Below are 14,563 nucleotides of genomic sequence, written 5' to 3' on the forward strand. Positions count from 1 at the left end.
GCACCACAGCTCTAAAGACAGAGACTTTGGTATGGAGCCTGATGTCATGATTGCTCCAGAGTCTGTGCCATTAATGGTGCTCTGCAGTGGTCTGTATTCACAACTTCAGTCTGGCTACAGCATAGTTTTCATCTCTCTCAGGTTGACACTGAAGCCAAAGTACTGACAGGCAGCGGCAAAGCGATCTATGAAGGGTTGAATGTCAGCTAGGAAGTGTGCAACTAGTATACAGTCGTCAGCGAAGAGGAAGTCACTGAGTACAAGCTTCTTCACTCTGGATTTGGCTGAGAGCCGTCGAAGGTTAAAGACTCCACAGTCAATGCAGAATGTGATGGGAGTGACCATCGTTTCGTTTTTAGTGACCAGAAGAGACCCAAATCTGTGTGTCTGTTAATTGTTTTTCTGTTCAACGAAAAACTCAAAACACACACATGCTTAGATTGTCTTTTGATTTCTGTGTAAAATTACCTGAATATGTGCAATAAGATTTTTCTATGCAAAACTGCAACTCCAAGCATGTTGCTCACAATGGAGGCATTCAGCTCATGTTAATATTAGCCTGTTAGCATTGCATTCTGTGGCACATTTTAGCATCATGTTATGTGATGTTAACACATTTTCATGCAAACATTATTCCCTTCAGCTTCTCCCTTGATTCATTTGGGGATGCCACAGCAAATCCATGTTGGACGTGATTTGAAACCTGCTTCTCTGGAAACAAGCGTACTAACCGCTTGGCCATCACAACTCCATTCATACACACACAGTAAACTGAATGAACAGAGTGATACTCTTGTACTGTCATACTCTACTATACCTGCATTAATGGTAAATGTCCACCAGATGGAGATATTGCTCTGTTTCTGTGGGACACAACGACCAATCTGAGAGACAGATACAGATAGACAACTATTTTCCCAATAAAGTATGTATTATTTATCAACTCATATTTCATAAATACTATGACTAAGAAACAATCTAAAATACTTAGCTATTGTTATTTGGGAGTTTTTATATACTTCATAGATTACTTACTAAAATATTTATTTTAAGCTTTTCATTTTGGCAGGTTTCAGCCAGATAAGAGTGGATTTATCCATGGGGATTGTGCGAGTACTGCCGTAACTGCCATTAGTGCATAAAATAAAATTCACATTGGTCCCTCCTTCACATGACCCAGACTGAGATTTCAGATCATTCTTTGGTCTTTACCATCATCTTCACATCCTCATCCTCTCCAACTGCAACAGTCTGTCTTTCCTTTGTTCCATTTTAATTTTATATGTCATCTTTTTCTTTGCATCCCATTCTAGCTCTCATCCTACTCTACGCTACTTACTTCTGACATGAAATTACTAAAGTACATTTCTGTCTCATCCATTTCTCCACTTGAAGGGCACACAAGTTGCCCAACAGTTGAGGAAGTGTGATGAGTTAGTAAGGATGAGGTGAGGACAGCTATGAAAAGGATGAAAAGTGGAAAGGCAGTTGGTCCAGATGACATTGCAGTGGAGGCATGAAAATGAGGAGAAGAGGAAAGCTAAAGAAGAGCTTTATGGATTTGGTGAGTCAGGACAATGCAGGTGTTTGGCTTGACAAAAGAAGATGTAGAGGACAGGAGGAGATGGAGACAGATGATTTGCTGCTGTAGCGACCCGTAACAGGATCAGCAAAAAAACAAAAACGAAAAAAAAACAAAAAAAACAAACAAAACAAAATGACAACCGGCACCACAGTTAATATACTGTGTCAACCATGAACTAGATGTATTGCAGACAGGTTTTTATTTATTTTTAAGGTGACAAAAACATAAAAAAGGTTTCACTGTTGTCACAGTTTTCATATGAACATCAGACCAAACCGCCACTGAACTTGATACAAATTCCCTTTTGAGAAATAGTTGCGTCCCTGGGAGAGATATGCTGCAATACAGACTACTGCATGGTAGCAGCGATAATTTTATTATGTGCTACGTGCTAAAATGTTCCATCCATCCATCCATCCATTTTCTTCCGCTTCATCTGGAGTTGGGTCGGGGGGGCAGCTCAAGCAAAGCCGCCCAGACCTCCCGATCCATACACACCTCCCTCAGCTCCTCCGGGGGAACCCCGAGGCGTTCCCAAACCAGCTGTGAGATGTAATCCCTCCAGCGTGTCCTGGGTCTTCCCCGGGGCCTCCTCCCGATGGGATGTGCCCGGAACACCTCTCCAGCGAGGCGTCCAGGGGGCATCCGAAAAAGATGCTCGAGCCACCTCAGCTGGCTCCTTTCGACGTGGAGGAGCAGCGGCTCGACTCCGAGCTCCTCCATTTCATGTATTATCAAACAGGAGTTAAATATAATACTCATAATTGCATAGCACGTTTTGCTGCAGATTATGGTATACATTTCAAACTGTTTATACAGTTACACATCCACATATAAATAAATTAACCAGTACACTATTATCAATAACAGAAAAACCTGAAAATATACACAATAATTAGATTAAAATAAACCTTTCAATTAACAATATGTAACCCTAAGCAATTCAATAAAACTGAATCATCCACAATAAAACTGAATCATTACCAGACCAAACACACTGACAGTGATATATTTTTCATAAATGATAAGTTATTGATCTGTGAATGTGTCTTAATTCTGGATTCAAAAGTCTCGAATGCATCACACTGTCTAATGTGAGCTCACAGGTTGTTCCGTAGAGCTGGTGCACGATAAGAAAGAGCTCTTTGGTGCTGCTGGCTTCTTTTTTCTTTTCATAACCTTTGGAACAAATAGTAATCATGCATTCTGAGAATACAGAGCAGGAGCTGGTACATAAAGTCTTCCAAAATCTACTAGGTGGGAGGGTGGTAGTCCATTTAAGATTCATAGGTCAACAATAAGAAATCTAACCGTATGTGAAGAGGAATCCAATGAAGTAAAGCTCAAACTTGGATAAAATTATATTTTCTTGACTGCAATTCACTCATTTCACCTCTACATGTCTTCTAATATTTCCATCGCTATACTGTAGATAAACACTTGTTGTATGTGTCATGCTGTGTGTGAAAAAGGAGATGCCCAGCTTGCCTCCTGCTCCTCGGGGACAAAGCTAATGAAGTCAGAACTCCACTTCCTTTAAATCAATCATACCCAGACGTCCACCCTATGCTTCATGTGTTTCCTTTATGTTCTACACTTCATCTTGGTTTTACTCCCTATATCCAATTATATTTGATTGCGCCTCTTCTCCTCTCCCCTTTAGCTTCCGCCTCACTTTGCTTTCTCCACTTAACTTGTTCTGTTCCACTTTTAAACCGCTAATTTCTCCAATTTGTGGTTTTTCTTCTCCTCTGTAAGACAGTTGTGAGACAAACACTTATAAATATGTGTTGTAATTAGCATGACATTGCAGCTCAATTTCAATTCTATGTGCAGCTAATTTACTTCAAACACCACAATGTTTTGACATTCCAGAAGTTAGACACACTGAGTAATTCTCAGAGAGTTTAGAAGAAAACAAGCTTACTGGCAGAAAACCTCTAATCAGAAAACACCAATGGAAAAAGAAAAACCTAAGCACTCAAACGAGGCTCTCTCTCTCTCTATCTGACTTTGAGGGATGCTTTCCTAACTGTGAGACAACAGTGCCCTCTGCACCTTAACTGAGGCTGTACTGTTTAATAATGTTAAGTAAAATATAGGACCCAGCCTATATTTTTAATGTGGTAACCCTGACCGCTACCGCACAAAGGGAATTGTGGAAATGGATTTAAAGAAATGAATTCCTCTTTTACGAGCCTACGGAAATAGAATGAACAACTGCAAAAAGATCTCTGACTACTGCTGCATATAGCATGATACGTAGTAAGTTTAAGTAGTAACACTGGATGCCCTTCCTGACGCAACTCCTCATTACATGGAGAATGGGCACAGGTAGTAAAACCAAGTATTTTCTCTACTTTTTGCCCCAATTAAAGATGGCTGTGATTAGAAGCTTCTAAGTCTATATTTAGCACAAGCTGAAAGTTAGAATAGATAGTGGTGCGTAAACAACACTTCAACTGGAACTACGCTATCTGGGCCAGCAGAATAATCTGACTGATCTCTCTGTCCTGTGAACAACTTCAGTATCCATGCAATCAAAATGAACCCTGTGCAACAACCCTGTGAACAAACCCTGTGCAATGTTCACATTATTGTGGCTACTTCACTGCCTAAATGAACAAAACTAACTTGTTTTGGCATCTCTGATTTTTGCTCAAGGGTCGCTCCAGCAGTTTCGGCACAGACCCAAATAATGACTTGGTATGTTTTATGCCAAAAGACCACCCTGATGCAACTCCAGATGTGCTTTGAACCAGGGGCCCTCTTATTGGGAGGCAAGTGTACTATCAGCATGTCAGAGCACTGCGCTCATTGAGCACAAACCTCTGCCAACACTAGTTTCCAATTCCACAAAATTTTACCTTGGAAAAAATTTTCAAGGTCAAAAGTCCTGTAAGAAGTGGCTTTTCATAAGCTAAATTAGATGTGATCAAATATCAGGAGTACGTATTTAGTTCATGCAATTACTCAAAGTTTTTTTTTGTGTGTGTGTGGTGTTGACAGGTTTTTTTTTTCCAACTTTTTTTGGTCTCTGAATTCTTTTTCAGATAATTTTCACAGAACATTGGTTATCTCTGCTGTGCACAATTTGTCATTGCTTTTTGGCACTTGGTTTCAGACTGATAACTGGAAGATAGACAAACAGGCATAAAATTGGAACCTCCATCCAATTCTGGTGGTGTAGGTAAACCCGTAAGAGAAAAATGAGAGTGACTGAGGCACTTTTCAATATTAAATTCAAATGTTCACAAAATCCACAATCTAGATCAGATCCGGATCAAACTTTGTCGGGTGATAGTGAGTGCCAGTCTACACCTCATTTTCAAATATAGGAGTGATTGGGGAATGTTTGATTAAGATATAATGTAAAATATACATTAAATTGGGTTTTCAATGTTAAATTTAAATGGCCACAAAATCTGAAATCTGGATCACATCCAGATCAAACTTTGTCAGTCGATAAAGGATACCATTCTACATAACACACAACTATGAAAGAAATTTGATCTTTTTTCACAGAGTTATGAATTTGTAAAAATTTGTTCAATGTTAAAGATAGGGATTTTTTCAATTTTCCAAGACTTTTCCTGTCTTTGACCTTTGAACTATGACCTTGAAAACTGAATCAGTTCTTGCCTACCAGGATATGAATCCTCAGAAAAAATTTCATAATGATATATGAAAAACTGTTTGCCCCAGGATGTTCAACAACAGACAAACAAACCACCAGGGGCGAAAACATAACCTCCACCAACTTCATTGGTGGAAGTAATAAAGGCTTTTTTTAAAGAATATGTCATAAAATACAATATAAGCCTCTCCTTCCACCCTGTGCAATACAGCGCTGTGTCATTGTTAGTTTCCAACAAACACAGTTGTCAATTTCATACCTGAAGCCCACGTTCTTTAAATAGCAAGGGCACTTGCACCTGTTTATGAGATGTAACCAGGCGCAGGTTTGGTGGCAGCAAAAAGCCATGATGCATTGACAACCAAAACAAAACAAAACTGAATTGAAAACAAAAATTCAAGAAAATAAAAGCAGAAAAATGGAAAACCACAGAACTTCACCTTACTGCTTCACCTCAAGGAGCTTTGGTGGCTGCTTTCCACTCATGTGCTTTAACCCGTTGTGTGCAGATACAGTATATGAATTCACCAGCAAATCTCTCATTCGAGTCCTTTGTCAAAATAGCTGTGTGTCAGGTACCAGTGCACATATGTTCTCAATGGGCACGACAGATGACAATATGATTGGTTTATTTCATGTTATGCCTCAAACACACCTATGATTAATTAAGAGATTAAGTAAAGACCCTTTGCACAGTGTGCACTACTGTGCATTCAGATTACACACGCTCAGCAAATAGCACAGTGGAGCTTGACATACATTCAATGCACTTGAATGACAGTACGAGATTTAGATCGTGCACCATACAGTAGATTGATCATCGATTAGGGACTTGCATAATAAAACATCAGCACCTGATTATCATCTGACACATTCAAAACAATAATTGTGAAACATTTATTCAAAGTAAGTCAAATACATCAAATGTTGAAAATGTAATTCATAAAAGGAAGCTGAGATTTTCATCTGCTGGTGTTTTCACTTTTCTTGCTACAACTACAAAATTATTCTGCTCCCAAAAAAAAGACAGACATGAGTGATGCAATAAATTTTAAATGCTTCAGAGTCTCCAGGGCTACTGATTTTATTTTTAAATTAAAATACATTTAAAAAAAAGCCTCATTAAGATCCTGTACCAGTCATCTTCAAATTACTGCAGACTTGTATTATTAAGAATGTTAATCACTAATTGAAAGACTCGATAAACACTTTCAGTAAAATTGCAAAAAAAAAAAAAAGAGAAAGAAATTGTGAATAAGGCTGGAAGGCCAAATAGACACGGTTCCTTGCAAGCTACAATAAATGCCCATAAATTCCAATTCTACATGCAGAGACCCTCCTGAGAGAACAGAGACTCTGGAGTCTTTGGATACTGAGCTCTGGTTTTTATCTCACAGTTACTCTGTATCCAGATGTAGCCATACCTCAGGGTCAACAGAAACACCAAAGGGATTACTGTCTTTTTAGTAACAACAGCAGCAAAATGAGGGCCAGCACATAAACACATACACATTTTCATTATGTTTCCATTTCTATAACACTATACCATGCCTCACATTCACTCATTCACACCAATGCCAAGGTGTCAGGTAAGATGCTCAACTACACACTGACAGCAACTTGGGGATTAAGGATGTTGCTCAATGGGACCTGAGTGACTTTCATATCTGACTAGAGGATCAACCAGTGACCTTCTATTTTTTGCGTGGGTGCCTGATCCTACCTCAGAGTGTTCATTGTGGAGCCCCAGTTGGAGAACAGCGCTGGGAGCCTTCAGTCTGTGCTGGCTGGACTTGGCCATTTGTAGGTTCAACTGCCAGCCAACATAGTCCAGCTGAAACATAAATGCAGATATTTTTGACTTGACATAAATTCAGCTGAGGTGGACTCACACATCAATTCAATTACTCTATGAAAAACAATAAAGTAAAACTTTTCATAATCAATTTCTGTATTCAGTGATCTTCCAAACAACTTATTATAGGAATTGTAACTTTTTATTTCCCTTTCTGCAATAACATACCGACAATCACGTTTTTACCAGATGTTCCTGATATATTGGGGCATAACAAGTGTCTGTTTTTCTACCAAAGCATGTTCAGCATATATAAATTTGAAAGAGAAGGCATAATTGATGGTATTGCAAGCCAAAACCCACGTAGAGTTTGTTTACACCAATCTGACCACTGCACCATCTGCTTGGCTGATTTACTCACCGGTACTGCATCAGTCTGCTGTAGCACCATGACAGATAAGCAGCAAAGTGTCAAGGCAGGCCAGTTAAGTGTTTTATGATGCACAGTGAGGCCATAATCATAAACTAAGTGTGACGCACTGAGTCTAGATATTTCTGCAGCATAATCAGACAGGTGCTTGCTCTGCTATAACACGTACAGGCTTAATAGTCCTCTAAAAACAACATAAACATTACCATATTTAAACATTACAACTCTGTGATGTGCATACTTGCTGTGCTTTAACTATAAGATAATAGTTCTACTAACAAATTAATTTAAAAAAAAAGAAAGCTATACAGTAGTGTTCAGAATAATAGTAGTGCTATGTGACTAAAAAGATTAATCCAGGTTTTGAGTATATTTCTTATTGTTACATGGGAAACAAGGTACCAGTAGATTCAGTAGAATCTCACAAATCCAACAAGACCAAGCATTCATGATATGCACACTCTTAAGACTATGAAATTCGGCTATTAGTAAAAAAAAAGTAGAAAAGGGGTGTTCACAATAATAGTAGTGTGGCATTCAGTCAGTGAGTTTGTCAATTATGTGGAACAAACAGGTGTGAATCAGTGGCCCCTATTTAAGGATGAAGCCAGCACCTGTTGAACAGCGTAGTTTAATTAAAAAGTTGATTGGAGAGGGGAACACGTATACGCAGGTGCAAAAAATTATAGCCTGTTCATCTACAATGATCTCCAATGCTTTAAAATGGACAAAAAAAAACAGAGACGCGTGGAAGAAAATGGAAAACAACCATCAAAATGGATAGAAGAATAACCAGAATGGCAAAGGGTCACCCACTGATCAGCTCCAGGATGATCAAAGACAGTCTGGAGTTACCTGTAAGCACTGTGACAGTTAGAAGACGCCTGTGTGAAGCTAATTTATTTGCAAGAATCCCCCGCAAAGTCCCTCTGTTAAATAAAAGACATGTGCAGAAGAGGTTACAATTTGCCAAAGAACACATCAACTGGCCTAAAGAGAAATACAGGAATATTTTGTGGACTGATGAGAGTAAAACTGTTCTTTTTGGGTCCAAGGGCCGCAGACAGTTTGTGAGACGACCCCCAAACTCTGAATTCAAGCCACAGTTCACAGTGAAGACACTGAAGCATGATGGTGCAAGCATCATGATATGGGCATGTTTCTCCTACTACGGTGTTGGGCCTATATATCGCATACCAGGTATCATGGATCAGTTTGGATATGTCAAAATACTTGAAGAGGTCATGTTGCCTTATGCTGAAGAGGACATGCCCTTGAAATGGGTGTTTCAACAAGACAATGACCCCAAGCACACTAGTAACCGAGCAAAATCTTGGTTCCAAACCAACAAAATTAATGCGTCGCAGATGTGAAGAAATCATGAAAAACTGTGGTTATACAACCAAATACTAGTTTAGTGATTCACAGGATTGCTAAAAAAGCAGTTTGAACATAATAGTTTTGACTTTGTAGCGTCAACAGCAGATGCTACTATTATTGTGAACACCCCCTTTTCTACTTTTTTTTTTACTAATAGCCCAATTTCATAGCCTTAAGAGTGTGCATATCATGAATGCTTGGTCTTGTTGGATTTGTGAGAATCTACTGAATCTACTGGTACCTTGTTTCCCATGTAACAATAAGAAATATACTCAAAACCTGGATTAATCTTTTTAGTCACATAGCACTACTATTATTCTGAACACTACTGTATAATACAACCCCTGGCAAAAATTATGGAATCTCCGGCCTCGGAGGATGTTCATTCAGTTGTTTACTTTTGTAGAAAAAAGCAGATCACAGACATGACACAAAACTACACTCATTTCAAATGGCAACTTTCTGGCTTTAAGAAACACTATAAGAAATCAGGAAAAAAAAATTGTGGCAGTCAGTAACGGTTACTTTTTTAGACCAAGCAGAGGGAAAAAAAATATGGAATCATGAAAAACAAAAGAACGCTCCAACACATCACTAGTATTTTGTTGCACCACCTCTGGCTTTTATAACAGCTTGCAGTCTCTGAGGCATGGACTTAATGAGTGACAAACAGTACTCTTCATCAATCTGGCTCCACCTTTCTCTGATTGCTGTTGCCAGATCAGCTTTGCAGGTTGGAGCCTTGTCATAGTCCATTTTCTTCAACTTCCAACCAAAGATTTTCAATTGGATTAAGATCCGGACTATTTGCAGGCCATGACATTGACCCTAGGTGTCTTTTTGCAAGGAATGTTTTCACAGTTTTTGCTCTATGGCAAGATGTATTATCATCTTGAAAAATGATTTCATCATCCCCAAACATCCTTTCAATTGATGGGATAAGAAAAGTGTCCAAAATATCAACGTAAACTTGTGCATTTATTGATGATGTAATGACAGCCATCTCCCCAGTGCCTTTACCTGACATGCAGCCCCATATCATCAATGACTGTGGAAATTTACATGTTCTCTTCAGGCAGTCATCTTTACAAATTTCATTGGAACGGCACCAAACAAAGGTTCCAGCATCATCACCTTGCCCAATGCAGATTCGAGATTCATCACTGAATATGACTTTCATCCAGTCATCCGCAGTCCACTATTGCTTTTCCTTAGCCCATTGTAACCTTGTTTTTTTTCTGTTTAGGTGTTAATGATGGCTTTCGTTCAGCTTTTCTGTATGTAAATCCCATTTCCTTTAGGCGGTTTCTTACAGTTCGGTCACAGACGTTGAATCCAGTTTCCTCCCATTCGTTCCTCATTTGTTTTGTTGTGCATTTTCAATTTTTGAGACATATTGCTTTAAGTTTTCTGTCTTGACGCTTTGATGTCTTCCTTGGTCTACCAGTATGTTTGCCTTTAACAACCTTCCCATGTTGTTTGTATTTGGTCCAGAGTTTAGACACAGCTGACTGTGAACAACCAACATCTTTTGCAACATTGCGTGATGATTTACTCTCTTTTAAGAGTTTGATAATCCTCTCCTTTGTTTCAGTTGACATCTCTCGTGTTGGAGCCATGATTCATGTCAGTCCACTTGGTGCAACAGCTCTCCAAGGTGTGATCACTCCTTTTTAGATGCAGACTAACAAGCAGATCTGATTTGATGCAGGTGTTAGTTTTGGGGATGAAAATTTACAGGGTGATTCCATAATTTATTCCCCAGAATTGAGTGAGTCCATATTTTTTCCCCTCTGCTTGGTCTAAAAAAGTAACCGTTACTGACTGCCACAATTTTTTTTCTTGATTTCTTATAGTGTTTCTTAAAGCCAGAAAGTTGCCATTTGAAATGACTTTAGTTTTGTGTCATGTCTGTGATCTGCTTTTTTTCTACAAAATTAAACAACTGAATGAACATCCTCCGAGGCCGGTGATTCCATAATTTTTGCCAGGGGTTGTAAAACAGAGACAGGTCAGGTTAGATCTGGGAGCACACTCTGGTGCAGCATGTAACTACATCCATCAAGAAACTGTCCAAGGTCTTGATTGGCAACCACCCAGGTTGGTCTAGGTGATCTAGCCTCACCTCCTACCAGCCTTTTATTGTGGACTTCCCTTTGGCCTTTTCCATTTGCTGGGGACCTCCCCACTGAAGCAGTTGTATTTTTGAACATGCTGAGGAAAGCGCACCACATGGTTATAGTATCACAACTGATGTTCCCTCACAATCCAAGGAGTAGACCTCATCTGAGTCTATGCAAGTAGCCATTCATCTGACACAAAGTCATTCCAGTGGTACCCAAGGATTCTTTGAAGAGACCTAGTACCAAAAATATCCAGTCATCATATTAAGTGGCTAGACAGAATCCAAGTAACCCAACCATACAGCAAGACCAGATGCACCAGAGTCTCCCTGTATCAAACTGTGCATAGAAAAGGTTCTAAATGTGGTTATACATCAAAAATTTACTATGTGTATGTAGCAGCTTTCTCTGCCTTGTGTTGTAATTGACTCCTCCCACTCGCTCCCCTCGGGATGCAAACTAACAATCTCCAACATGGGAGGCGGGCGCTCTGTCCAGTCGGACAAAACCCAGGCAAGGGAATCCTTGGGCTGGGGGAGTGAGGCCTACTGACTACCGTATGTAGACTCCTGCTGATCTTCGTCACATGTGCAAGTACAAAAAAAATATGTTTTTATCAAACAGTCACATGCCAGTCATATGCACATCAGTATGTATAAGTTTTTGATAAATCTCACATGTTGTAAAGCACATTCTTGTACACCTGGATGGTCATGTACATTCAGGAACCCCCCTCAATTAGCAAAAATGGTAACAAAACATCAACTTATTGCTTGTGCTCCTCAAACCAATAAAATGAAGAATGTGGACCTTTGTGAAAGAGACAATGAGCTGCTTGTGTGAGATCATAGCAGAAAAATGAAAAACATAAAATGACCCGTCCACACTTTGTTTCAAACCCAACCATTCTTAACAACCATTAATTCATGGCTTCATGTTGTGTCTTAACTTAGAATCAACTTTGTGCTCCTGTGATGTCACCATGATGCTGTCTTTAAGAAGATAAAAAAAATCTCTCCTGAAAAAAGATTTGAGCAGAGAAAATAGACAGATTTATAGCACTGTGTTACATATTTCAGTATTATTTATTTATTGTATTGGCTGCATTTTATTGATTATCTTGTTTTTAATGTGTACAGGACTTTGGTCAACCTCAGTTGCTTCAAATGTGCTCTATAAATAAAGTTTGAGTTGAGTGAGACACCAGGCTGCTATGGTCACTGAACACCCAATAGGTAGTAATGAATTCTGTTGAGAACTAAAACCTTTTCTGCCACAAAAGCAGTGTTATACTCCTGTAGCAAGTGCAGTGTGTCATAACAACAGTCTGTTTGCAACAGACAATGGCCAATAAGGAGGTAAACTCACTTACCTTCTTTGGGGCAAAGATACTGTGCTTTGACCTCTCGATGAGTTCAGGGCCAGCTGTGGCCCAGGTTTGGGTGAACACCTCAGCCTTGTCTGAACTCAAATGGAGTGCCTCAAGCTGCTGCTGCAAAGAAGCTGGCTTTACATTATGATACACTGCCTGGAGAGGGAGATTGGAAGAGGGGAGTGGATGAGAGCTCTTTTGATATAACTACTGTAAACCCTGTTTGTTAAGCTACAGTATGATGCACAACACAATGCAATCCTTCACTGTACAACAGTGACACCAGCTGGAGAACTGGACTGATGAACAGAAACTATTTGTGCCTGTTGTTCTCTGTATGTTTTTAATTCAATTTGCTATATTTACAATGTGCAATAATATTCTACTTCAGACACATTTTTAGAGAAGTTAATTTAAAAAAAATCATATACAGTGGTCCCTCGTTTATCGCGGGAGTTACATTCTAAAAATAACCCGCAATAGGCGAAATCCGCGAAGTAGTCAGCGTTATTTTTTACAATTATTATAGACGTTTTAAAGCTGTAAAACCCCTCACTACACACTTTATACACTTTTCTCAAACAGGCATTAACATTTTCTCACTTTTCTCTCCTGTGTAAACACTCTCAAAGTTCAAATCTTAGTAGAAAAATAAGACCAGCCTGTTTTCAGGCACAAACATTTGTTTGAGAAATAAAAATACAATGTTTTCCTATAAATAATTAATTATGATAATAATTATGATGGCTTTTAGAACTAAAGAATTTAATTTTAACGATCAACCTACGAGGTTGGACACATAAGAAATTATTAATAGTGACTGACCAGTATTTCACAGTTCCTCTGACTGCGCCTCTTCGTCCTGGTGCCGCTCCGGTGTCACATCTTTTTCCACTGAGTGACACCTCGGTGCAGGTGTCTTTTTCCAAGTGAAGAACACAGTTATGGGTAGTTGTTGGTGCTCTTTTTTCTTCTTGGCAAGAAGATTCTTATAAACAGACACACAGAACACAATGTGCGTGCTCTCCTTTCGCGGTGCCGCGACCGGCCTGCTTGATGAGGACGCAGAACACAATGCGCTGTAAAAAAAAAAAGCATGTAAAATTGGACTAAAAAAAATCCGCGAAACTGTGAGGCCGCGAAAGGTGAACCGCGTTATAGCGAGGGACCACTGTATATTTTATTATATATATACTCAACAAAAATATAAACGCAACACTTTTGGTTTTGCTCCCATTTTGTTTGAGATGAACTCAAAGATCTAAAACTTTTTCCACATACACAATATCACCATTTCCCTCAAATATTGTTCAAAAAACAGTCTAAATCTGTGATAGTGAGCACTTCTCCTTTGCTGAGATAATCCATCCCACCTCACAGGTGTGCCATACCAAGATGCTGATTAGACACCATGATTAGTGCACAGGTGTGCCTTAGACTGCCCACAATAAAAGGCCACTCTGAAAGGTGCAGTTTTATCACACAGCACAATGCCACAGATGTCGCAAGATTTGAGGGAGCGTGCAATTGGCATGCTGACAGCAGGAATGATAACCAGAGCTGTTGCTCGTGTATTGAATGTTCATTTCTCTACCATAAGCCGTCTCCAAAGGCGTTTCAGAGAATTTGGCAGTACATCCAACCAGCCTCATAACCGCAGACCACGTGTAACCACACCAGCCCAGGACCTCCACATGTTCACCTCCAAGATCATCTGAGACCAGCCACTCAGACAGCTGCTGAAACAATCGGTTTGCATAACCAAAGAATTTCTGCACAAACTGTCAGAAACCGTCTCAGGGAAGCTCATCTGCATGCTCGTCGTCGTCATCGGGGTCTTGACCTGACTCCAGTTCGTTGTTGTAACCGACTTGAGTGGGCAAATGCTCACCTTCGTTGGCGTTTGGCACGTTCAACTCTATGCGAAGGAGATGTGTTGCACTGCATGAGGCAAATGGTGGTCACACCAGATACTGACTGGTATCCCCCCCCAATAAAACAAAACTGCACCTTTCAGAGTGGCCTTTTATTGTGGGCAGTCTAAGGCACACCTGTGCACTAATCATGGTGTCTAATCAGCATCTTGGTATGGCACACCTGTGAGGTGGGATGGATTATCTCAGCAAAGGAGAAGTGCTCACTATCACAGATTTCGACTGGTTTGTGAACAATATTTGAGGGAAATGGTGATATTGTGTATGTGGAAAAAGTTTTAGATCTTTGAGTTCATCTCATACAAAA

General features: G+C 39.6%; 1 protein-coding gene across 1 annotated transcript in view; it reads right to left on the reverse strand.

Annotated features, from left to right (window-relative positions):
- Positions 1–14,563, reverse strand: part of commd10 (COMM domain containing 10) — a 203,461-nt gene that overhangs the window by 181,015 nt on the left and 7,883 nt on the right. Inside the window, exons 4-5 of the mRNA XM_034170634.1 lie at positions 12,323–12,478; positions 6,946–7,056 (exon numbers count right to left, since the gene is read on the reverse strand). Coding sequence (XP_034026525.1) covers positions 6,946–7,056; positions 12,323–12,478 — 267 coding nt within the window. The remainder of the gene's footprint in view (positions 1–6,945; positions 7,057–12,322; positions 12,479–14,563) is intronic.

This window comes from Thalassophryne amazonica, chromosome 5 (genome assembly GCF_902500255.1).
Source record: "Thalassophryne amazonica chromosome 5, fThaAma1.1, whole genome shotgun sequence".
Classification (NCBI taxonomy): domain Eukaryota; kingdom Metazoa; phylum Chordata; class Actinopteri; order Batrachoidiformes; family Batrachoididae; genus Thalassophryne; species Thalassophryne amazonica.